At 38.5% G+C, this 26,291-nt stretch overlaps 2 protein-coding genes, 1 long non-coding RNA gene and 1 other non-coding gene across 10 annotated transcripts; 2 read left to right on the top strand and 2 right to left on the bottom strand.

Annotated features, from left to right (window-relative positions):
* Positions 1-1,785: 1,785 nt before the first annotated feature.
* Positions 1,786-5,557, bottom strand: RPL22L1 (ribosomal protein L22 like 1). 2 transcript variants are annotated; one of them, XM_072808058.1, is made up of 4 exons: positions 5,434-5,557; positions 3,638-3,727; positions 3,349-3,470; positions 1,786-2,053 (listed from the first exon to the last, which is right to left on the bottom strand). In XM_072808058.1, exons 1-4 carry the CDS (start codon positions 5,440-5,442, stop codon positions 1,909-1,911), a joined length of 366 nt encoding a protein of 121 aa, XP_072664159.1. In that variant the 5' UTR covers positions 5,443-5,557; the 3' UTR covers positions 1,786-1,908. The 2 variants fall into 2 exon arrangements, with proteins under 2 accessions (XP_072664159.1, XP_072664158.1); XM_072808057.1 differs by lacking the exon at positions 5,434-5,557 and adding an exon at positions 4,907-5,046.
* A 4,222-nt stretch (positions 5,558-9,779) lies between these two features.
* LOC140622305 (uncharacterized) lies at positions 9,780-13,143 on the top strand. The gene is made up of 2 exons (XR_012022076.1): positions 9,780-11,394; positions 11,797-13,143. It is a non-coding gene; the product is annotated as an uncharacterized lncRNA (long non-coding RNA).
* On the bottom strand, positions 12,600-25,911 carry EIF5A2 (eukaryotic translation initiation factor 5A2). Of its 6 annotated transcripts, none has more exons than XR_012022075.1 (6): positions 25,771-25,865; positions 24,956-25,177; positions 24,279-24,383; positions 17,956-18,043; positions 17,250-17,341; positions 12,600-17,074 (listed from the first exon to the last, which is right to left on the bottom strand). XR_012022075.1 is itself a non-coding variant. In XM_072808053.1 (6 exons), exons 2-5 carry the CDS (start codon positions 25,118-25,120, stop codon positions 17,282-17,284), a joined length of 462 nt encoding a protein of 153 aa, XP_072664154.1. In that variant the 5' UTR covers positions 25,121-25,177; positions 25,771-25,908; the 3' UTR covers positions 12,600-17,074; positions 17,250-17,281. The 6 variants fall into 6 exon arrangements, 5 of the variants coding, with proteins under 5 accessions (XP_072664154.1, XP_072664153.1, XP_072664155.1 ...); XM_072808053.1 differs by having other exon boundaries at positions 17,912-18,043; positions 25,771-25,908; XM_072808052.1 differs by having other exon boundaries at positions 12,600-17,341; positions 17,912-18,043; positions 25,771-25,911.
* On the top strand, positions 18,371-18,513 carry LOC140622511 (small nucleolar RNA SNORA67). The gene has a single exon (XR_012022267.1). It is a non-coding gene; the product is annotated as a small nucleolar RNA SNORA67 (small nucleolar RNA).
* Positions 25,912-26,291: the final 380 nt, after the last annotated feature.

Genomic DNA, 26,291 nt, shown 5'->3' on the forward strand with positions numbered 1-26,291 from the left:
CAGGGAGGAGGGAAAAGCAGGCTCCCCCTGGAGCAGGGAGTCAACATGGTGCAACACTCCTTCCTCCCTACATTCCCTATCTCCCTTATTTTTCTCATATTCACCATGTACCATACGTCCTACTTTCCGGTCTTCCTCGAGTAAAAGCTTCACAAAGACAAGTGTTTCTGTTTTGATACTGCATTATGCAGCTTCTTTTATTTGCAGCTGCTTTTAGTAAATTATGTAAATAAATGAATTTGCTGATCCCAACTAACCTGCCAACTCCTTAAATGCATAGTGTGCTCAGGCCTGATTAATTCTGAATAATAATTTTAAACATCTAAAGATCACCACCAGATCATCTGAAAGGATTAATCTAGGGGAGGAATGGAGGCGGTTGGTGTCTGGAACACTCCATCCTCACTCTATACTCTACAGGCAGTTCCACCCCTCTTGCTGTATGTTACCACCTACCCCGACTAGTGGACATCTGCACTCAGACCTTCCTCAGGACATCTTGTGGACCTCAAATTGAGCATGGCCTAAAATGAACTTTCTCCCTACTCCTGCCTTCTCTTATTGTGACCAAACTCAGCAAACGGCTTCTAGACAATTGTCACCCTTGTCCCTTACCACCAAATCAAGTCCCACAGAGGTTATCCTCTGAAAAATCTCTAAAACCTACCCGCTTCTCCCCATCCCCCCAACACCCCAGTGCTACCTAGCACATCCACAGGATGTTGCCATCCACCTTCTGGTCTCCTTGCAACAGATAGGACCTCTGAAAACCATTCTCTACAATGCAGCCATCTCTTTCAAAATGTGCATCTCATTGGATCACATTGCTGTTTACTTCAAATTCAGTAGTTTCCCATTGCTTTAAGGTTAAAGCAGGGATTTCTGCCCTGCACGGGCTGGTTTTCACCGATCTTCCCAAGTTCTCCTCATAACCACCAATAACTATTCCAGAGGTACCCTATACCAAACTCTCATTGTCCCAAGAACTAGACTTATGCTGTCCTGCCTGAAACACCCTTTGTTTTTACCAGTTACCAGGTCTGTTCTAGGTCAGCTCAAATGCTTCGCTGCCTGCCTTGACTAAATCAAATTCCATTTATAAACTCCTTTGTTGTACTTAAATTTTAATGGGATTATTTGGGCAGTGGTCTCGCCATACCAGAGAGTAGGCAGTTTTTACTCCCTCGTACCCACAATGCTCAACAAAGGAAGCAAAGAAAGAGCTTGGTTAACTATCGGTAGAAAACACGAACAATTCAAACAGGGCAGTTTAGAGGTTATTACAACTCTCTGGGAGAAACCAAGGAGTTGCTGTACTAGAGCACATTAATGTTGGGGAGCACTTCAACAGTTAATAATCAAAATTGACACTCTTGATAAAATTATTCCAAACATTCCCCAAACCACTTTCTACTATCAGGGCCCATGGCCTAAGTACCTAAGGTACTGACACCACTTTCAGATTAAAAGTAGAAAAAGACATTGCCTGGGACCACCAGAAAACCAAGAAAATTGACATGGCTTTAGTACCTGCCCCCCCCCCACCTCACTCATAGGCCATTTTATTTGGGGGAAGGGGGCCCATCCACCGAGAACTAAGTGATACATGACCACTTTTTTTCAGAAAAATAGATTTTATTTATTCATGAGAAATGCAGAGAGGCAGAAGACACCATAGGCAGAGGGAGAAGCAGGCTCCTCGAGGGGAGCCAGAGGTGGTACTTGATCCCGGGACTCCAGGAGTCATATAAACAGCATACACTTAAAAGAAGCAGGCGCTTAAGATACACAGTATAATGCTTTTTATTCAATTCACCAATAAACTAAAAGTCCATTTCTAGTTGTTTCTTTCTTTTGCATGCTACATTTATTTTCTTAGGAAGCAAAGCCCTGTAAGGGGCAGCCTCACTAGTCTTCAGACTCAGATTCATCTTCATCTTGACTAATTTGGAAATAACGAAGTTCGTAAGTCTCTTTGTCAGATGCAACCACACGAAGCCAATCACGAAGATTGTTTTTCTTAAGGTATTTCTTGGTAAGATATTTCAAATACCTTTTAAAATAAAAACATGAATTTCATTAAGAAATACAGTATTTACGATGCAAAAGATAATATAGAAGATATGCAACTGTATTCATCTTGAATGTTCCCCCAAAATATTTGTATCATGCATTGTGCAAGGTTGCTGGGAATATGAGAATAAGGTAGCCTCTCAAACCAAGTTACAATCAGCTGATGCCCTACAAACTATTCTCTCATCTCCCTAAAATAAACATCCTTTTTGTTGAAGATACAAAGACCAATAGTAGCTTCTCTTCAGTTTTACTACCATAACCAGATTACCTTCCTATCACCACTATCAACCTCCCTATCTCAATCCTATGATCAATCAACAAAAGGAAACCTATTAAGAGGGCTGAACCCGTTTAGAAGTTCAAAGTTATTGACACACTTAGAACTAGCATATGGCTCAATTCTTATAAAAAGCTTTCAGCACGGTCTAATTTCATCATTCCAGCCATTCTCTTCCATTTACACTTTACGGCAATTCTGAACTACCACCCATTCCTCAAGCTTCCCTGTCCTTTCTTAATGCTGTTCCCTCATTCCACAGCCTGACACTGCTCATCTCAGGTTCTCTGCAAATTCTTATGCCCTATCTCTACCTTCGCCACAGCAATTACAGCATTGCATTTTATAATTATGTGCATGTCTGAGATAAGATGCTTCCTAGCATTACCTTTCATCCCTGGATCCCTAATGATGAACTCATAACCACACAGCTAACATGCACTGCTGTTTCAGTCCAAGCCACCACCAGTGCACCTGTCCTCACAATAGGTCCACAGTTGTCAGCTTCTACCATCAATCTTTTCCAGTTACAATTATTAATTCTCTAAGTTGCATGTCTCACTCCAGCACTTCATTCAGATGATTTCCTTGAGCATCTTACTAAAAACATGAACCCTGAAATCCTCTTTATACATTTACACAGCACTTACAACTACTTAGTATCACATTTCATGGTCTCTTTCCACTAATTCAAGCTCCTTAGTGGTAGGTACTTGCCTGCTTGGCTATCTGGTCCTACAAGAGTGCTTTCATGTTAGTACTTAATATCTGTTGAATAAATTAGACTAAAACTGGCAAAATAGACTTTACCTTTCACTGGCTGCCTCTACTACATACACCATTAAAGCCTTAAAAATACATATAAGAAAACATATTATTTAATTTGGGACATTAGTTTCATGTTACACATTAGACATGTTTCTTACAACATATTCTAATATTAAAACATCTAACATTGTTAAAGTTTGTTAGTATTACAGGAAACAAATACCAACCTTTTAGAGAACTGTTTCTCAGAAACTACCGTGATTTTATTCTTGAAGCGTTCAATGTGAACAACATTCCCCAGATTTCCAGTTTTTCCATTGACTTTAACCTTCTCCCGGAGAAACTGCTCCTATTTTACAACAGAGAAAAAATGCAAAACTAGGGAAGAAAACCCTAGATATTCACTAGGGAAGGTACCCTAGGAATAGAGCTCAGGTTAAAATCAAATATTACACACTTATTTCATTAAGAACTCTATTACAATGATAAAAACAAGCTGAGTAGAGGGATACTTACAAAATTTCCAGAATCAAAAATTCCATCTTCTACTGGATGGGTAAGGTCCAAGTTAAACTTCCAGGTTGACTTCTTAGGCTTCTTGTCTTTCTGTTACAGAAGTAACATAACTGTAACTACTCAGTTTACTCCATGTATATACAAAACTTTAAAATCTGTATCAGTCCAAAGATGTACAATGTTCTATATATATATATATATATATATATATATATATATGAAATAGTGCAAAATCCTAAAAAATTGCTAAATATCTATTTGATATATACCCCTTTTCTTAGCCAGGCGGTCCTGAGAAGGGGTACACTCAATATGGTTTAACCTGGGTTTTTGTGAACCCAACGGGAATTTCCACTGTGCCCCATCTAAGTGTCTCAAAAGTGCAAAACTCAAGAGAGCTTAAAGCATGTGGCAAGCTACTCTTAAGTTCCTCTCACCAGAAACTCTCAAAGACTCGTATTAACTTTTCTGTATATTCAAACTGAACACCACCCGGGGTTGGTTCGAACCTCTAATCAAGCCCATTCTGTCTCACTCATCAAGAGAAGTGTCACGGCCTTTATTAGTATTTTCCAGACCACCGACGTTCAATCTTAAGTTACCAGGTACCCTTTTACTACAGGTCAGGCCCTGTGGGACACAGGTAGGGTACCTCGGCTTGCCAAGTTGGATTACAGGCCAGAATAGGAAATTCTAACCATTCAAGTCTAGAGAATGAAATCCTTATATCGTTCTAGGCTGGGGGGTGGTAGTGTTGTACCTTAAGTCTTGTAAACTTTTTTAAAAAATTTATTTTTTTATTTTTAAAAGATTTTATCTATTCATGACAGACAGGGAGAGGCAGAGACACAGGCAGAGGGAGAAGCAGGCTCTCTGCAGGGAGCCCGACGTGGGACTCGATCCCGGGTCCCCAGGATCACGCCCTGAGCAGAAGGCGGCGCTAAACCGCTGAACCACCCGGGTTGCCCTTTTTTTTTTTTAATTTAAAAAACATGCATACTTTAGTCTTCCACACCCCAAACTTAGCCCGATGCACATAACCGGGCTAGGCCAAGTTAAATGCTGCTGCAGCCACTGCCAACATACATTCGGACAACATGCTGCAGACAACCAGGTCACCATCAGAGGATACAATTCCAAGTCATACCCACCCGAATGGACACCAGGTAGTAACAAGTGAGCTTTCAGGGAGCCGAATAACTTGTACCAAAGAAGAAAAAAAAAAAAAACCGAAATCCTAGAACTGGTAAATTGGCGACATACACCTACCTGTGCAGATCCCCTGTGGGCTGGAGTTAGCATCTTTCTGGCTGACCCCCTTGATAATCAGTGAATACAAATAAAACCTCCTGGATCTGCGGGTCGTGACTTTCTTCGTTGTAGAGAGATTCGTTCACGAGGGAAACGCGCAGCTCCGAGGCGCCCCCGCCCGGACCGGCCCGACTACCCAGCGTCCTTTGCGGCGCGCGCACCCCCGGGCCGGGGCCGGCCCCCGCACCCGCACCCGCACGGAGACGCGGCCCCGCGCTGCCCCCCGCCCCGCCGGCCGTCGGGCCTCCTCCTTCCTCGCGCGGCCCCCGCCACCCACCATCCTAGGCCAACTGTGCTCGACAGCGTGGCAGCCGCCAGGCGTCTCGGCCACCACCACTCAACCTTCTCGTGCCCCCGACCCGGCCTCCCCGCCTCCCCTCCCTTTGCCTCAAATGATAGGTTTTCCCCCAACTCGCCAGACGCAAAACCTCCCTCTACCCCGCGCGGGTGGTCTCAAGCGCCCACGGAAACCCACGCGCACTCACCGGCGCCATCTTGGAAGCCGGCTCGGCGATCGGAAGAGGAAGCCGCGGCCGCGCGCCTCGTATTTATAGCGGAACGTGCTGCGTCACGCGCCGGGAGCGTAGCCCCGCCTCCTCCCGGAAGAGAGCGTGGGGAGGCCCCGCGACGCAGGGCCCCGGGGGCGTGAGAGCGGGAGGACGAGCCTCGGGAGCTGCCGGGTGCGGGCGCGCGGGCGGGCGGCCGTGGGGGGTGGTTCGGGGTTTCCCGCCCTTGACGACGGCCGCGCCCTGACCTCGGAGGTTCCCCGCGCCCCCGCATCGACGCCGCCGAGGGATGGGCGACTCGTCTTCGGCGCAGGGCCCAGAGGCTTTCCCTCCGTCCGGGGCCGGGCAGGGCCTTGGGGTCCGAGGGCGAAGAAGTCGTCTCCACGGCTTTACGAGGTTCCCGGATGTTGGAAACGACGCTTTTCGGGGAAGCAAAAGATAAACTAGGTGCTTGCGGGGGGAGAAAAGTCTTGAAACCAAAGCAAACGTATCGCTCACTTGTGGAGGAGGATTCGATCTTCTCATGGGCGTTAGTCAAGCCTGCGCAGCAACGAAGGTGGAGTCACTGCTGTGCAACAGGACCCAGGTCAGGCCGCCGTGTAAGCAGCCAAGACGGGGCCCCGCAGGCCCCGAGCTGGTGCCCCCCCACAGGAGGCCTGCAAAGGCCCCACACTGATCCGACGCCTTTGAAAAGGGAAGATTTTTTGCAGCAAACTGGCAAGACCTGCTGCAAAGGGATGCAGACCCTTTCCCCTCTGACCGCATGGAAACGGCAGCCGCCCCGGAGGCCCTGCCCGGATGGCCTTGGGATCGCACAGAGATCCTTCTTCGCTCGTTAAACATCGTGGGCAGCAGGTGCTCAGAGCTGACCCAGACCGGAGGGAGGCCCTGTCTCAACTGCACGCTCACGACACGACTGCGAGCTTGCTTCCCTGGCTTCCTAGCCCCTATGTTTTATCTTGGTATGTGATTCTCTCTTGTGCTCTGCGTGATGTTGTGTAAGAAACCGAAGTGGAACACCAAGGAAGTGGCATTGAGTTTGGAATCCTGAACTCGCTTTGTATTTATGTTGCCCTTGCTCTTGTGACTGAATAAAGCTGCCGTTATGGAAAGACACCCCTTGTGTGCACCTCCATACCGTGCTCATGACACCCGAGGACTCTTGACTTCCATCCCAAACGCTTCGCAGTTAAAATTCAACGGATGTTTGCTGAGACCTAAGATAGACTAACCACGGGGGTGGGGTGGGGGGAGGGTGGCCAAAGGAGAAAATAGCTTTTTTTTTTTTTAAGATTTTATTTATTTATTCATGAGAGACACACAAAGAGAGAGAGGCAGAGACACAGGCAGAGGGAGAAGCAGGCTCCATGCAGGGAATCCAACGTGGGACTCGATCCCTGGTCACAAGGATTACACGCCCCGCCGAAGGTGCTAAACCACTGGGCCACCGGGGCTGCGCAGAAAATAGCTTTTGAACTTTGAAGAATTGGAGGTTGACATCAAATCAGAAAAGTGACATGTTTCTCATTTTTTTTCTTTTTATGGAGGTGAAACTCTCATACTGGGGGGTCAGGGATAGGGATGGAGTGGACTTTTGTTAATTTGGAGAGTGAACCAAGAAAGTGACAACCGCCTATTATCTTTTATGACTGCAGTTAGTAATACTAGAAACTATGCTTTAATGAAGCATTTAATGTGTGGGGTCTGAATAGAGGTATTGAATTCCTGGGGAAGATCCATTTCAAGAAGGTATCTTTAGTGGTTTACTTCAAGAACCATAATAATTCCACTTGTTTTCCAAACATTAAGGGGAGTGGGGGCGGGGAATGCAATTGGCATTTTCTACTCGAGGGCTCCTCAGGCTGCAGAGCAGAAATGATCCTTTCACTATTGGGTATTTTGAAAATAAGCCATTAATTGAGGCACTATTTTATTTCCGTTGTTTTTGGCAGACTTCCATGTTATGACCAAAACAAAAATTGTTAAGAGCTGTTAAGTACAAAGGAGATATTAAAAACGTGTTTCAAAATAGCTAGTAATCTCAAAATAACTAGGTAGAAACTATAATGGAAAAAAACAAGATGTCTCCAAATTGGGGGGAAAACCCTAACAAGAATATTAACTAGAAATGTGCTTCCCAAATTTTACACACACAGTCTGAACACAATGCCTGTCTGTCAACACCCTTCTCCCAGATATTTTTATTTTGACAATGGATTTTAAAACATGAATTAAATTCTGGAAAGAGTCAAGACAATGTAGAACAATAAGGAGAAGTTGCCTTTCCAGTTATTCAAATATACTATAATAAATGATAGATATATTTCTAATATAAACTTCAGTCATTTGATCTACATGATTCTGGAGCTTGAACAAATCAAATTATAGAAGGACAATATGGCAGATCAAATTCACAGAGAAACTCCTCCATATGTAGCCACCTTAAAAAAACTGGCTGAAACACAGTTTTATACATAATTTCTAATGTGTGATTAAGTTGGTGGAAAGTAAAAACTTCTGGAGGCAGAAATGACAAGGCATGTTCATATAAATTTGGGACTAGGATTAGCTCTGCCCAAATAGCATGAAAAAGCTAACCTAAAAGTGTGCTTGGACCGGTAGTGCTAGGCAGAAGCAAGTGCAGATGCTGTCTGGAGAAATGCACTTTTGATCCAAGCACAAAGGATCCCCTGTGATAAACTTACAGAAATATGAGCTGACATTTTTTTTTAAGTCACTACACACATAGGAAAACAAGCCACTATGAATGAAAATCAACCTCCCCAAAACCTATAAGCCAGACCAATATATATTGGAATTATAAAGAATATAAAATAAGTGTCTTGAATATATTTAAAAGCTAAAAGTATGTAAAATATGGTAAGGGAAACAGGAACAATCAAATTGGCCAGGACTAAAAGAAAAGTTCTAGAAATTAAAAATAGAAAACCTCAGAGAGTGGATGTGTTAAACAGGAGAGTAACCAAGCTGCAGAGAAAATTAAGGAATGGGAAATTACTTAGAATGCAACATAAAAAAGCACTACCCATCTCCAGAAAACTAATACTCAAATAACATGGTAGCACAAACAATCCCATGAAAGCAAACTGCACAGCGTTGACAAAGGATGTGTTCAGCCCTCTGTGCAAACAATGAGGCACTGAGAGAACCTTATTACCACCAAAGAGTATTGCTTTTAACTCCTCCAACCTTGAATGTTCTTTGTTAAATAATCATAAATGAAAGTTAACAGTACCAGATAGGGGAAATAGGAACTGAAGTTACTGCTGCTTGTTCTTCCTTTACTAATTTGTTTAGAAAGCATTAAAAACTATGATTAAGATTTATGCTTGCTTCAATGCGTCTTTTCTCTGTATTTAGGAAAAACTTCAGTGATTGTTTTTTTATTATTTCTAACAATTACAATTTCAGAAATAAGATTTTCCACAGGAATTCTGAATAGATCAAATTTTAAAATGAGAATAAGTATCTTTTTTTCATTAATTTTTGTCATTTTTATCTTGTTATTTTTAGCTTGGTCATCCATCTATTGGTGGCCATTTAAATTATTTCTACTCTTACACTATTATAAACAATGCTTTAGAAAACTCAAATTAATGAAATTATTATCTTAAGCCAAAAGAAAAGCTCATGAAAAGAAATAAAAAGAAGCAAAAAAGATAATGCATAAAAATATCTAAAATCCCACCTGTTTGGAAATAGCTATTTAATGCTTTGGGGGGCATGCATGTCTGTGAATGTGTATGTATAAATATAAATCATTTAGATTACACAGGTAATTATATTCATTTGTAAAAATTAGATGGCACTATATATGTTTTCTGAATTAAAAAACTATTAAGAAATAATTACTGTACCTAAAATTGTAAAAATTATGAAAATAGTTCAAAGAACACAGACACATAAATACAGAAAAATCTGGACAAAGTATACATAAATACATACATGTGTCTATATATCTTTTATCCATATTTTTTACCTATTATTAACATTTTGCCCTATTAGTTTATCATTTGTTTTTCCTCTCTCTCCATCTATATCTACATCTATAAATCTTTATGGGATGTTTCTTGCTAACCTTTTCATTTATTTCTTTTATTAAAATTGTTCTGTTTAGGCTTTCTATTTCTACTGAGATTGATTCTAATAGCCACATTTTCCTAAGAAATTGTATCATTTAGGTTTTCAAATTTATTTGAATAAAATTTTTTGGTTTTTTATTTCCTCAGCATTAGTAGCCATTCCTCTTATTATTTCTCATTTTTTTATATTTGTGTATTTTTCCTCCACCTTAAAGAAATTGGTCAGGGGTTTGTTCTTTTGTTAATTTTTCAAAGGACCAGAATTTTATTTTTTAATGTGCTATTTTTCTATTCACCCTACTAATTTCTTATTTCATCTGTATCATTTCTTGTGCTCTCTTTTGGTTTATTTTGCTGTTATTTTCTAGTTGTTTGATTTATGACTTTAATTTCACTTATGTTTATTCTTTCATTTTTATTGATACAGATGTTAAGGCTACATATTTTTTTTACTGCTTTCTATAGATTCTGATATATAGTGTTTTTACCATCATTATATTTCAGGAATTTCTTCTGTTTGTAGTTCCCCTTTCAACATAGAATTATGTAACAACAGGTTTTTAAATTTCTAGGTAGAAGAGTTTTCTTATTTTACAATTTTGTTTTTCAACCAACAATGCTATCCATGTTTATGGTGTTCTCTGCCTATCCTTTGCATTCATTTATCTTGGAATTGATATGTGTGCTATTTTAAATATTTCCACCTTATAGAAACTGCTTTCTTTGTGTCCTAAATATTTATTCTGAAAGTTCATTTGCCTCTAAAGGAAGGTATATTCTCTAATATCAGGCTGTTATTAGTGATATGTATGTAAAATCTCCAAAAGATTTATTTCATTGATTGCACAGCAATTAAAACGAACTAGGAGGAAAGCAGTTTTAAGTGAAACTCATATACATAATTGTGAACAAAGAAGGGCAGACATACTATCAGTGTTAAGTAGGTGAGCTTCCATTCTCCTAATTAGAATCTCACTAACTAAGGTTTCCAAGCTTTTGGGGGGCCTCCAAAACACTGGGACACAAGTCATTGTGATGCTGGGATGTGCCCATGAGTGTGGCCCCAAAGTTATTTTGACTGGATCCAGAAATAAATCTCAAAATAGGACAACGGATTAATGATGTAACCTTGTAGGTAAGTTCTTTTTAGCCCATACACACCCACCGGTTGCAACTGATCCTGCTGAATGTATCATGAGAATATTGGCACACCTTATCTTGTACTTTGCTCTATTGCATTTCACAGATTTTTTTCTTTCAAATTGAAGGTCATAGCAACTCTTTAGCCCAGCAAGTCTATCATTTTTTCCAACACCATCTGCTTACTTCATATCTCTATGTCACATTTTGGTAATTTTCACAATATTTCACACTTTTTCATTATTATAGTATTTGAATTGCAAAAATCTCATAAAACTTTAATGGATTGGGTGTTGTTTATGGATGAGGAAGGAAAATGAGTTTCTTGACATGGAATCTACTTCTTGTGAAGATGCTATGAAGATTACTGAAATGACAACAAAGGATTTAGAATATAACATAAACTTACTTGCTACAGTAATGGCAGTGTTTGATGTTTGAGAGGATCGACTCCAATTTTGAAGGAAGTTCTATTGCGGGTAAAATGCTATCCCAAGTATTGCATGCCTTAGAGAAATAGTTTATGAAAGGAGTAATTGATCAATTGATCAGACAATTTCACTGTTGCCTCATTTTAAGAAATTGCCACGGCCACGCAACCTTCAGGAACCACCACCTTGATCAGTCAGTAGCCAATCAACATCGAGGAAAACTCACCAACAAAAAGGACTATGACTTGTTGAAAGCTCAGATGATGGTTAGCATTTTTTAGCGATATTTTTAAATTCACGTATGTACATTGCCTTTTTAGATATAATGCAATTGCACACTTAACATACTACAGCATAATGTAAAAGTAACTTTGTATGTACTAGGAAACCGAAAATTTCATTTGACTCCCTTTGTTTTGATATTCGTTTTATTCCAATGTTCTAGAACCAAACCTGCAATATCTCTGAGGTATGCTTATAGATGTTTTAAATTTCCAGTGGAACACACACTTTAGATAGATAGTATGAGTTCTAAATGAGGCAATTCTACAGGATACCTCCTATTTGGATAGAATACTTAATAAGGTTAGAGATGGAGTTGGGGAGATTAAGACATGCTGACACCTAACAAATAATCAGCCTTTTCACTCTTTTTCTTTTCCTCCCAGGCGTCCCTCTGGGAGACCAAGCTACTGGTATTTACAAATGGCCAAAAAAAAAAAAAAAAAAAAAAAAAAGAAGAAGAAGAAGAAGAAGAGTGGGACTAAGAACTGGAAGACTAATCTGGTACTTTGTTTATTGCACAATTATTTCACTGGATTTGGAAGGGTATGGATATCAATAATCCTAGCCATGGATATGAGGTTATAACTGTTCTGGTAGTCTTTTGGCATGGTTCACATGTTGGAGTGGGAAATATTCTAGAATGGTACAGTGTGTAAAAGGAAGAAACAGTTGAGCCGTCTAGGGATGAAACTATCCAGACACTGTTGATTACACATAGAATTGGAAAAAGGATGAGAAGTTTGCTTCAGGGACTCATCACACCATTCACATCACTGTGGAAAGAGAACAGCAATGCTGGCAGAGAAGCAATGTTTCAGAGTCTGGGAGGTCAGGGGGAGGGGAGGGACACTTAACTGCTCTTGCATTCTCTGGAAGAATGGGAGGAAAAGGATGAAGATGGGAATATGTTTTTACTCTTGTAACTATAGAATTTTGAACCATGGGACAATTTTACATATTTTAAACTATTAACTTAAAAATTAAAACAAAACTGTGCCCAAATCTAGAACTAAAATTTAAAAATTAACATTCACAGCCACAAAGCTGGGGTGCTCTCTAGTAAGGATTGAGCTATAAAAACATGGTAAAAACAAGTTAAATTTTCTTTTAATAGTGCTAAACACATTAATCCATACTGTTTTCTAGTATGAAGATGGTTTTAGGAATGTATGTGTACAAGAATAAGGCAAGTTGTTAAGTTAACTTTATTTTATTTAATATAACTGATGAAGTTACCAGACAAATATATTGTAATGTAACAAAAAGTTATAATTGATGTTCATCATCTATAATGTAAAGGAGTTCAGTAATTTAGTGTAGCCAAAGACAACATTTGAATTTTACCCATTTTTGAAATGTAAAATGCACAATTATAATATCCATACTACAGATCTTATGATTTTAAAGTTTTAGCTAAAACATGAGTCTCTGTAGATAAAAGCAAGAATTCTCCTAATACCTAAAACAAACAAAATGTGTTACTAATAAAGTGCCACTAGATTAGACAATGCCATTTCAACTATTTCCTTTTTGGAGAGGAGATTACAGGGATATAATCATATGGGACTAGTAATTTTCATTATACTAGCATGGAACTAGTAATTTGCATTATATTTTGTAACAAACACAAGAGTGCTTATTTATAGTAGGTGTAAAGAATTCCTCTCAAGAAAGATCACAATTATGACTTATGACAAGCTGTACAGTCATCACTGAATATAGTTTAGTGTCCAGAGTTTTTAAAAAATATAATCTCAAACTAAGTTAATCCTAAATCTACCAATACCAAGGAATGGTTTTAGGGGCTTCATATAAATAAAAGAACCTCTCCCTCAATTGTAAAATAGGTTTCACTCAATTCTAAGGCGAGAGGAATAGTCGTGGTTGGTAAAAGGTTGGCAACAAGTATGTTTCTAGTAGGTGAAAGCCTGATATGCATTGCTAAAAGATGCATCTTTCACATAAGGAAAACATGCTAATTAGATGTAGACAGCACTTTTCAGTTCAGGCACTTGAACTCACTTGGTAGTTAAGTTGATGTCCAGATGTATACTTAATGGAGAAACATTAAATTATATAGTGACTTCAAGTCATGTTCTCACAGAACATCTGTGTTCCATAAGCTAAATCCAAATGTTCCCTACTAAAATCAAATAATGAAGCCATATATCCAATTCAGGGGAAAAAATTTAATGGATTAAAGTTAATAGATTGAATTTTCTCAATTTTAACATTTTTCCACAATAAATTTTTCATAAGCCTTTGTTGTCTGTTACTTGTCTGAATGCTAGGAGAAAAAGGGCTTAAAAACTATAAAATATTATGCCTAAGTAAAGTTAGAAAATTTTAAACTGTTGATCAGTTCAATATAATGTACGGTTTATGGAAATATGCTTATAGTTTGCTCTTATATTGCTTAAGAGCCACATTTTCTCATAGTAAATTTGTTTCCAGTTCATATTATAGAATTCAGTATGTAAACATTTTCGTGTACCCAAAAGAGCATTACGAATTTTTTATCTGTTATCCCTAAATATGTTTGAGAACCACTACATCTTTGTCTGGCTCTAAAAACTATCTTTGGGGTCCATGCCAAAGGAATGCTTTCAGATACATCATTAAGGTTTGGGTTTAAGATAAGACTAACAAATTCTATTCTAAAATGAAAAAAATATGGCAAGATTCCAGTATAGATGTTACCAATGTTCCCATTTTTTTTTCCTTTAATGCTTAGCATATGGGTTAAGTATGTGGATGGTAAGGATTTTTTTATTTGCATGTATCATTGTACTACAATTTGGGAAATTTTTGCAATATACTTTCAGGCAGTTAGCTTTAAAATACTGCAACTTCAGCTCTTAGCACAAACAGCCCTGAGAACAATGCATTCAAATTACAGCTCAACTAGAAATAATCTAATTGAGAAACTTTAAAGTTACAAAAACAAATTCTGGAAAAGTTGTAAATTAAAAAAAAAGTTACCAACATTTGAGGCACTACCAGACTACAGTACTTTAAAGAGTTGGAAGGACTTTGTAAAAAGAACAAACATACAAAGCTATGTGTGCATATGCACACACTCACATTGTGCTATACTGAAAAATTGTGTCCCCAAATTTTATAGCCTAGACATTTTATTACAGCATCTCTTATTAAAGGTATCATGCTCTGGCTGCAGGAGAGTTTTGGTAATTGTTACAAAGCATTGGTACAGAATTTTGTACCATAAATGGTAACGGATTCAAGAGCTTGGTTAGCAACAATTTCAAGTGACAGACAGCCCTTGGAGGGGAGAATGAAAGAAACATCATAATTATGTTTATGATGCAAATGCTAAGTCAAAGTAGCAATGATTTGATCAATTTCAGAGGGTATACAACTTTGTAGTAGCAAATAAGGTATATAACAAAGTCTTCACAGTAGAAAGAAAATATGTTGCTCTAGAAACAAACAAATATTCCACTTGTTAATATTGTATATAAATTGGTGAAATGCCTGCAGACAAAAACAGCGTATCATTGCATAATCTATCAACATGACAGTCTACACTCTATACATGGTAACCTGTGATATTTAACATTTGCTACAAAAAAGTACAACAAATACTAGGAGTCAACGTCTAATATTTCTGATGTCAAAAAAGAATGAAGTCACTTCTGTTCTATGTTAAAAAAATGTTTACCTGCTTCCTTTTAATATAATTTATAAAGCTTTACTAAATGAAATATTTTGTTCTAGAGAAACATGTACTGACTTACGTGAAAATAAACAGTCCCATATCTTTAAAATCTATACTTATATATCAGAGGAGTATTTACATTTCATTATAGTACTTAAAATATTTATGCATAAATAGCTTTTGCCATTCAAGGTATGAAGATAGAGATGCATTATTTTAATTTACATATGCTTACCTCACAATTGAAAATGTATTTATGTGAAGTTTGACAAGTTAGGAACAACGAGGGCATGCTAATCCAGAATTAATAGTAAACCAGAACACTAATATGGTTAACTGGGGTCATATGAGTGACCAGCAAGCAGCATAGATTGAGAACTTCCTGGGATTCCTGTGGGTAACAATGCCAACCAGCAACAAGTAAAACACACAGTATAGATTACTAAAAAAACTAGAGCAGTATGTAGTAGATACTTAAACGGAACACTGGAAAGAATTTAGCCTAATTTCTAATTGTGCTTTAGATGAGCAAAAGCTAAAATGTTACACTAAACTGATTAACTACAACCTCAATATTTCTTGTGCTTTAGAACTCTCCTTACATTTCTCTTAAAATATCATTTCTTCTCCACATGGATCTGCTGAGATCAATACAAGATTTAAAAATGTGCACAAATTAAGTAACTAAAACCTTTAGGATCGTCTATTTCTGATGCCTATATTCAGTTACTGATTAGATCAGTTACAGCATCATATATGTTTTCCTCTAGATGATAGGAACAAAGGCCTTTCAGAGTTCAAGGAATGATAGGAAAGGTCTCATACTGTTTTAGAGAATGAAGGTATTACTGAAATAGTGATTTTTTTTATGAGTTTCATTTCAATATAATGATTGTTACTGAGTCAAAGGTCCTCACAAACCCTGTAACAATGTCTAGAACCCTGGAAATAAGATAAACGTGATCCAAAAGACTAAAGAGAAAGGTAGCTGAGTCACCTAACACTTTTTAAAAGACTTCCATTTCTAGAATTCTTTCTTAGTTCTGTTTCGTACCAGTAACTTAATTAAGTACATAACAATCAGGAAAAAATAGATGTACTTCTTAAAATAAGTAAAATAATAATCACATAAAGTAACTCATCTTCCGTGATTCACTTTCATTTCACTTTAGAAAAAGTGTACATAAATTTAACAAATGTGCCAAAACAATTTAAAGTAAGAATTTCCAGTTTTTTGTCTGACAACTAAATATTTTAATGTAAAAAAACAAATGAACAACAACAAAAAAAACTCCTTAAAAATGGTTGGAAAGGAGTGACTATTATAAATAACAGCAATTTATTCAACATAATTGATAAAAAGCACTACACAGTATCCTATAAAGCAGGTCCCTCCTTTAAATACAGAGAACAAATGGAAAAAGCAAAAACATAACTAGAAACTTCCTATTTTTATGCCCAATACACAGGCCTCCAGTAAAGACCTATAGTTCTAACCAACTCCCTGTGCTACAATCTGACTTGCTAATATTATAGTCACCCAACAGTTCAAGGCCTGTCAACCACAAGCAGGTACCAAAATCACTACATATAAGGTAACATTTAGTTCTCCAACAATTTTGGCAAAGAAAAGTATGACTGAGGTAATACAGGTGGCTGCACATGCCTACTAGGATGACTGACACTTTTTGATAACATGGTATCTATTTAAGGATTTGTGCTTGCCACACACAGGCTGAAACTGTGACAATCCCAATCCATAATCTATTCATTCTATAATAAGTGTGAAATTAATGTAGAACAATTCAACTTAAATGTGGTACTTCAATACCACTAGATGCTACATTGTCTGATTTAAAACCCTGGTTTATTTATCAACTAAAATTCAGGAATGATTTGCTCAGACAAATCATATCTGCTGAAGCCATCTTATCAGTTTCTTGGACTCATTGAAAACCACAGGAAAGTTATAGGAAAGACACCTACAAAATTAAAAAAAAGAGAATTACACATCTTGATTATTTTAAATTAACAATTGCCAGCAAAACCAACTCAGCACAATTTCAAAACAATTAAAAAAGAAATGAGGTTGCTTATGAAGGCCATAGCTTTGGTGACAATTTAGAGCCAAACTTTAGATCTGTGGTTGATCCAGACCTAAACATTTTGCTCGTGCCTGATGTTCCCATTTATTTGCAGGGCTTTATGGCTACAGCATATTCTTCACTCATTGCACACATAACAGATACCTAGAAGGCAAAATGTAGGCAAAAAGTTATTCAGAAGGTAATACATGTATAAGATATATTTAATTTGTTATAGGCTTCGTATTTGTGGAAATTTTATACACGTTGACCTTGGAAAGAAGAATTCCAAGACTAGATAATCTACTTTCTTTATGGTTTTCCAGAGCAAAATTTCTCAATTGTGGTTTTTTTTAAGAGAACTTCCAAGAACAGGGAGAAAAGAGCTATAAATACCTCAATACTTGCTAGATGTTATACTTCTGAGAGTTATAACAAAAAGACAGAGCAAATCACTTTCACGCTTTAGTATTCCCATAACAACCTTTCTCATCCTTAATAATTCAGATGCTGATCCTCAAAACAGATTTGGGTTTGGCAGTATCTACTCATCAAAAAGTGAACTTTGATACTTTCTTTGGTAATGGGTCTCTAAGAGTATCACGGGAAAACTGTCTTATAGAGACCATTCTAAATTTCAGCAGCATTTAAAAACTACATTTCATAGTTGGCATTTTTTGCTAACTAGTTTAGGCCAAAGTTTTTATAAAGAGCAATTTCCCCATAGGTCTTTACCTGTACATCTTCACCTGCATTGTATTTTCCTTCTATTTCTTTACCTAGTTCACCTTCTGGCAGCTTAAGATCCTCACGAACTTCACCAGTTTCTGTCAGCAGGGAAAGGTAACCATCTTGAATGCATATGAGCTATTAAAAGAAATTGTATCATTTGCACTGATTAGATTATATTGGCTATTTGTAATATTTATATAGTTAGGTTGCAATCCACAATAATTGTAGAGGTACAGTAATACACTAATATATTCTAGTGCTTAAAAATGCTAAACATATAAAAGCATAAAAGATGTACAGACTAAAAGTGTAAGTTCACTCTTTCCTGCACACCACCTTCCCCCAAATATATATATAATCATATATATATAACCATATATATACATATAAATATAGTATGTCCCAAAGAATTTATATTTATGTAAACAATACAAATAGTTGCTTTCGAAAAAATAAATGGGAATCCAAAACGATTCCCTTTTCAAGGAGCCTGCTTGTGCCCATCTTCAGAAAAGTAGCAACTTGGAATAAAATCTGGAATGCTTTAGGTTGTTGGAGGAGAGGGGATGTTTGTTTCCTTTGCCTTCCTTTGGCTACCTACACATATACTTCAATCCCTTCTGGACTGTGCTCCCTTCTCCGTCACATGCCGAAGTTGTCCTCTCCTTTGATCTAGGCCAGAACCATGGATGGGCAGCAGGTTTCTTTAGTCACCAGCTATGACCTTCCCACCAACAGGGAAAACTGTATCCTTAGAAATCGGTAGTGATGGATGATCTAGCTGTAAGAGTGTGGCCATTAACATGGTGACAGAAGACAGGAGGGCTCTTCAAGACATTGACACCTTCAACACCTCCATTGAGGAGATAGATACTCCTCAATGTTGCTGACTTCATCTGAGGGGCTGCCGTGCTCTCTAGCCCTACCTAGGATTCAGTCCATAGGGGGCTAAAGAGGAGCAGGAGTGGGGAAGGAAGAGAGTCATGGGATGGACATCTTGTCATTTTTTTTCTTTGAATAAATGTCACTTTTTGAGGCAAGAAAAAAAAAAGGGATATTACAGGTATTTTTCAACAAATTGTTTTCACTTAACAATATGTCTCAGAAATCTTTCCAAATTGGAAACTATGGACCTACCTTAGTCTCTTTAACCACTTCACAACTGCATAGGTAGATTGTAACTTATTTAAACTCTTTTCCCATGGGCATAAAGTTAATTTTAGTTTTCCATGATTACAACGTGTTCTTTAATTGTAAACTTATAATTTACAATGTGATTATGAACAAACATCAATGGAAAATTTTGGGTCTTCAGTTTGCTACCAACAACATTAGAAGCTAGAAACACTAGCTTGTTGATGATATTAATGAGACAAACTCAGTCTAACCTTCAAAAAGGCAGTTTTGACATCACTAAATTTTTTTATTATAGGAATGAGGAAACAGGCTGTACTCTTATTCTAAAAGCATGTACGTTATCAGTATGCTCATACTTCTAACAGATTTTATAAAAGGCAGTTATTCAGAATACAAGATGCTAACATTGACAAACACAAAAGGGGCCAAAGATACGATCCTTACCTCCCTTTAGTTACCATGATATAACACAAGCATACCGTAGAGGTAGATTTCAAAGCTATCTTCTGTGGTACTACCAAGTCTGGCTATGGCTTTCCTCAGACACCCCACCAAGAGATTTCAGCTTTTGCACATGTCTAAAATCTCAAAACAAAACAAAAAAATCCTCCAAAACAACCACAAATACTTTTAATTCATCTTTACATCACTCAAACATTTGTAAGGTGGTTGGTAGAGGAGAGGGGAACAAGGAGGTGGAGGCAGAAGTATAGTGTTTTGTTTTTTCTTTTTATCACACCAAACACTGTAGACACTACAAAGCAACAACCACAGTAAGTCTAGTTATCATATGTCATCATACAACTGACTCCCTTTACCCATTTCTCTCATCCCCACCCCCTCCTAATAACTGACCACTAATCTGCTCTATTAGTTTTGTTTTTGTTCATTTGTTTTTTACATTTCACATGTAAGTGAAATCATACAGCATTTATCTTTCTCTCTTTGACTTATTTCACTTAGCATAATACCTTCAAGTTCCATCCAGGTTATTGAAAATGTCAACATTTCCTTTTTTATGGCTGAGTAGTAGTCCACTGTGTATATATACCCCATCTTCTTTACCCATTTATCCATTAACAGACATTTAGGTTGTTTCATATCTTGGCTATTATAAATAATACTGCAATGAACATCTGAGTGCATATATCTTTTGAAGTTAGTGTTTACATTTTGTTCATATAAATACCCTGAAGTGGTATACTTGGATCATATGGTAGTTCTACTTTTTTTGAGGAACCTCCAAACTGTTTTCCATGGTGGCTGTACCAATTTACATTCCTGGTAACACTGCATGAAGGTTCCTTTTTCTCCAGATCTACTCCAACACTTGTTACTTTTTGTCTTTTGGATAATAGCTATTCTAACAGATACGAAGTGATATCTCATTATGGTTTTGATTTTAAGTTCCCTGGTAATTAGTGATGTTGAACATCTTCTGTACCTGTTGGCCATCTGTATCTCTTTGGAAAAATGTCTATTTAGATCCTCTGCCCATTTTTTAATCAAGTTGCTTGGGGTTTTTTGCTGTGGAGTTCCTTATATATTTTGGATATTAACCCCTTATTGAATATATATTTTGCAAATATTTTCTTCCATTCAGTATTGTCTTTTCATCTTGATGGTTTATTTTTTTGTACAGAAGCTTTTTAGTTTCATACAGTCCCACTTGTTTATTTTTGCTTTGCCTTTGTTTTTGGTGTCAGATCCAAAAATTTAATGCCAAGACCAATGTCAAGAAGCTTACCCCCAATATTTCCTTCTAGTTTTGTGATTTCAGGTCTTCCTTTCAAGTATTTAACTCATTTTGAGTTAATTTTTGTATATTGTATAAGATAGTCTGGTTTCATTCTTTTGCATGTGGCTGCCCAGTATTCCCAACACCATTTATTGTATAATTTTAAACAATTAGTGACAGGCTTATAAGGTAGGTCTTTCTAATTTTGGCTCTTTTAACAATTTAAAGAAAGAATTTAAAGTTCCCACTGCCATTAGTGACTGAAACATAAAAGCATAATAATAATAATACTGATACTTTGGTATTTCTTTATATAATGGTGGTATTTTATTTTTAAAGAGTTAAGAATTCATAAGTTAAACTGTGGGATGAAATAAAGAGCATTTCAAACAAAAAATGTATAGACATTATAAAAACTTAATAAAACAACATATTTTAAAAATTAAACATCTTATTAAAATAAATTGCTATGTGAAATAAAAATAAAAATTTTTTTATTTTTTTTTAATTAAACTTTCAAAAACAAAACTACACTATACAAAAATAAAATTAGATAATGGAAATTATTTGATCTTCTTACACAAATTATTTAAAAATTTTCAGACACATAGAAAAGTTACAAAAATAATACATCAAAATCCCATATCTTTTCCCCAGACTCACCCATTGTTAATATTTAACCACATGTGCATTTTTTCTGTGTATGGGAATGCATAAAATGCATACAACATACATTCTTATTCTTTTCTTCTTTTTACCAAACCATTTGAGAGTATGTTTCAAACATCATGACTCTTTAGCAATAAATACTTCAGTGTGTTTTCCTAAGACAGACAAACTCTTATATAATGAGCTTATTTTTCAAAATTAAAAAATGCATTATTGTTAAAATATTTAGTGTATAGTCCATACTCAAATTTGACAATTGTCCAATATTGTCTTTGATAGAAACTTTTTTCTCCCAACTCCAGGCTCATACCTTGTATTATTTGGTGTGGATAGGTGCATGAAGACCACCACAGCACAACAAATATAACTGAAAAGGCTCACAGAGTTAATTTTTTTAAATGAACAGAAATAAGTATTATATGGTGACTTGATAACGAAGTGATGTGATCACTGAGCATTTACTGTGCCAGGCACTGTTCTAAGCATTAACCTCACAATGATCCCATGAGGAGTTTATTATTCTTACCCTCATTTTATAAACAAAGAAAAAAAGGTGAGAGGGTAAATAACTTGCCAATCAAGGTCAGATAATTAGTATTAAAGTAAGGATTCAGAACTAGCCTGTTTGACTTGAGTCATTCTCTTATCCATAATAGTGTAGACTACATAGCAAAGGCTGAGATAGGATGAGGCAAGCGAGGCTCTTGTCTTGAGTGCAAAATTTAAGGTGGCACCAAAAAAAAACTCATCAGTGACCAAATATTTTAAAATTAGAACTAATGCAAAAATTTCATGATGAACAAAACGGCAAAATTTTAAATAAAAACAAAATTTGAATTACTGATTTTTTTCCTTTTGCCTAAGGCTCCACTGGCTTGACACTGTTAGTGGTCCTGTTTTCATTTAAAATTTTGTGCTCACTTACCTTGTTCCCCTCACCCTAGTCTGGACCCTGCTGTATCCCCAAATAAAACCCAAACCAAATTTTTCCTTTTTGTTAAATCTCGAACTCCAAACAATGACTGGCTAATTTGATCATAGTAGTAATCATATGAATTACTGATACTATCTTTTTGAAATGCCCAAAGGCAAAAGCATTCTGTATTAAGTACATATTAATATATATATAATAAATATTGAACATTCAAAGCATTCACATGTTAAGGATGAAAACAGAAATCCATTTTTTGGTAAAAGAAAAGTCTATACCTAGCCTTAGCTACACTATCCTTACTTCACTGAATAATCCCACATGCATTTAACAAATGTTTATTGAGCACCCACTATAAGCCATGTCTAAATTAGGTGTTCCAAGTACAAGGGAATGGTTAGATGGAATTTTTATGAAGGCAAAGGGGGGGGGAGCAGAAAAGAATTACTTTTTGGTACATATCTACCGATAAGGTAATTATGGGATACATTTTCTCCTTAATCCTCCCATTATCCTTCCTTTGTAGATGGAAGATTGAGGCTCAGAGAGATTGTATAATTTGTCCAAGGTCATCCAGCTAGAAAGTGGCAGGAGCAGATCTAAACCCAAATTGTTTGATTAAAAAAACTCAATATGCTATTATTATAATAAGGCAATGCAAATTTCTAGAAAGACTCCAAAGCAACCTAGAAAACATTTACAAGTGGGAAAGTGAAAATATACAACTGCTTAGTAGAATAAAACTATGTAAAAATAGGGACGGCTGGGTGGCTCAGCAGTTGAGCATCTGCCTTCAGCTCAGGGCATGATCCCAGGTCCGGGGATTGAGTCCCATATCAGGCTCCACGCAGGGAGCCTGTGTCTCTGCCTCTCTGTGTGTGTCTCTCATGAATAAATAAAATCTTAAAAAAAAAAAAAAACTACATAAAAATATTTTTACATGTGTACAAAGTAAAAGGAAATCATATGTTAACTGCAGTTGATGGTAACATGTATATAACAGAATAAAAGGTACAGCAAGAAATCAGTTTAAAATGAATGAAGAAAATCTAAGTGTCACACTTGCATTTCTGACTCCATAAAATGAACAAAAAAGAGTTTTATATACGGTATGCTTGACGATGAGATTGAAGACTTACAATAAAGACTTTAGTTATAATTAATCTGAGGTCCCACATCCTATGAGGTCAATGGTTTGGTTACCACCAATACTCCGAAACAACAAAATGCTATCATTAAACATGACTTATCCAAATGTATAATTGGAACTACAAGTTGGAAGTCTAAACCTGTAATTTAACAAAAGGTCACAGCATGGTCACTGAATGTAAATAAAACAATTACATAGTTTTGTATTTTCTTTACCATATGCCATGGTGGTATACTTTATCCCTTACATTAAAGACTTTCAACTCACTTCCCTATTTAAGAATATCAAATTCTGACTCACATTCAATAATATACAAACTTGATTGGGGGAACATGAATTCCAATGATTTCTTAAAAGTCTTAGGCTTGACAAGTGAAAAGAAATAAAATATCCAGGGGGGAGTTATCTGAATTGGAAATATTTTACAACGAAAGCTTAGTAGTTTCACTGAACACTGAACTTAGTCACAATAAGCAGTCCCTTGGTCTGAGAAATAATAAGACATGTTCAACTTTTTAAGAATGCAAAAATGTCAAAATAAAAAGCAAATCAGCTATAATTCTAGATAAGATACAAGTGTTAAATACCACTATTTTCCATTTCTAAGATAGGTGGTGGTGCTTAGTACCTGGTTAGAAAAACCTACAAAACTACTACCAGGTTTTGTTGAATTCCTGTTGATAGTAGAATGCATTTACAACTTTAAGAGACAAAAAACACCATTTTAAAGGAAGCTAGTACTCACTTGATAATCGTTTCTCTTAATATTTGGAACATCCATGTTGTGAGTAGACGGGCAAATATCTTCATATTTTTTGCCCGTGAAAATATCAATTCCGACAAGGTGAACCTAACAGAGGAGGGAGAACAGGAAACCTGTTTAATCTTTGCCAAGTATATCACTCATTACACACACAAGAGCACAATACCAAAGCTGATTATGACAGATTCTTTCTCCTTCCAAGGTCATCTAATTTTATTTTCTTAAAAAAAAAAAAAAAAAAAAGCAGGGGTCAGAGAATTGAGAAGCAGCGAACAACGAAACAGCTTCACGACCTATCAAGACCCAATTCCTAGTCTAGGAATTCAGTTATAAGACTGTGTAAGAGAAATGAAGTTATGTTAGAACAGGTTTTCTCATCCATAAACAGAACATGTATTCTAAATCACTGGGATTCAGGAAAAAGTTTCCATTACCGGTTAACGAAACATTATTAAGGGCCCAAACAAGGAAATGCTACCTTTCAGTATTCAAAAAGCCATGGCTGGTCACTCAGAAATCGTGGTCAAGAAAAAAAAAAAAAAAAAAAAAAAAAGTCATTATTGCCGAGTTATAAATATGGAAATCTCACGTTCCCTCCTGGAATACAAAATGATCAAAACAGCAAGGCAAAGGGAGACCGGGGAAGGGCACTGACTTACCTTGGCGTGACCGTGCTTTCCGGTCTTGGAAGTTGACATTTCCACTATTTTGCATGGTCGTCCTTTGAGAACCACGAAGCCGTTTTTGCGCAGGGCCGAGCACTGCATAGGGTAAGTGCTGGAAGCCCCGGCATCTCCAGTGGTGAAGTCGATCTCGTCCGCCATGGTGGGCTGGGGCGACCGTAGCTTCCTCGGGGGCGGGGGGCGGGGGGGGGAGGGAAACTATGCAAAAAAAAAAAAAAAAAAAGTTTGTGTTCGCTTTTTTTTTTTAACAACGGGCACGCAAGGCAGGGAGACATCACATTTCGGACAGGCTGCGGGCCAGACATCGCGGGTCCAGTCCCCACCCCGCCCCCGCCCCCATTCGCGGAGCACCCACCCGGGAATAGTGGGCACTTTCTAACTCGGGCCTCTATAAACTTTTGCACCCGGAGGAGGGAAGTGGCAGGCGGGCTCGGCGGGGGCGGGGGCGGGGGCGGGGGTGGGGGCGGCGGTGGGGCTAGACGCCCCGGGGGCAGCCCGCCCGGCCCCGCCGTCCCAGCGCAGGGGCAGCCGGCGACGGGGGGCCCAGCCCAGGCCGCGCGTCCCCGCGCACGATGGGGATAACGGGACCTGGGCGGCCGCACCTGGCCCCCGGCCGGCTCGCGCTCCGCCCTCCGTCCTGCCGGCATCCCCGGCCCGGCCCGGCCCGGCCCGGCCCGCGTGGGCCTGCGCCCCGGCTGCCCCATCCATCCTTCCTCCTTCCCTCGCTCAGCCTGCTCCGGCCCGGCCTCGCTCGGGGGTCCCGGCCCCTCCGGCTTCGCCCACGTCCTCACCTTTCAGCCGGGGACAGCGAGCCAGTCGCCTGCGCACCGGCGCGGGCCCCTACAGCTGCGGCGGCCCCGGCGGTTCCAGGAGACGGGGCGGGGCCGCCACACTTTCCACACCCCGGCCTCCCCGCCCCCGCCGCAGCCCCACTTCCGGGATAGGTCCCGGCGCGTCACAGGCCCCGCCCCCCGCGCCACCATTGGCCACGCGGGTCCCGAGGCCCCGCCCCGTCACGTGAAGCGCGCCCTGGCAACCCCACGTGCTGCGGATTAGTGCACTTCCGGCGTGAAGTGAGCACTTTCTCAGGGCCTGCGAACTTCTGGGTTCGGGGCGCCCGGGGTCCCCGTCGGAGTCAACGGTGAGCCCGAGCGCGCGCGTGGCGGCCCCGGCCCTTCAGGGGCCTGGCAGTTGTCACGTGACGGCCTCAGGTCGCGCGAGGCACGCGACTTCAACGGGGCTGCCCTGCGTGGTGGTGGCGGGAACGTGGAGCTGCAACCGCAGGCGCAGGTGGGCGCTGCCTCGAGGCCGA

Source organism: Canis lupus, chromosome 31 (genome assembly GCF_048164855.1).
Source record: "Canis lupus baileyi chromosome 31, mCanLup2.hap1, whole genome shotgun sequence".
In the NCBI taxonomy this organism is placed as follows: domain Eukaryota; kingdom Metazoa; phylum Chordata; class Mammalia; order Carnivora; family Canidae; genus Canis; species Canis lupus.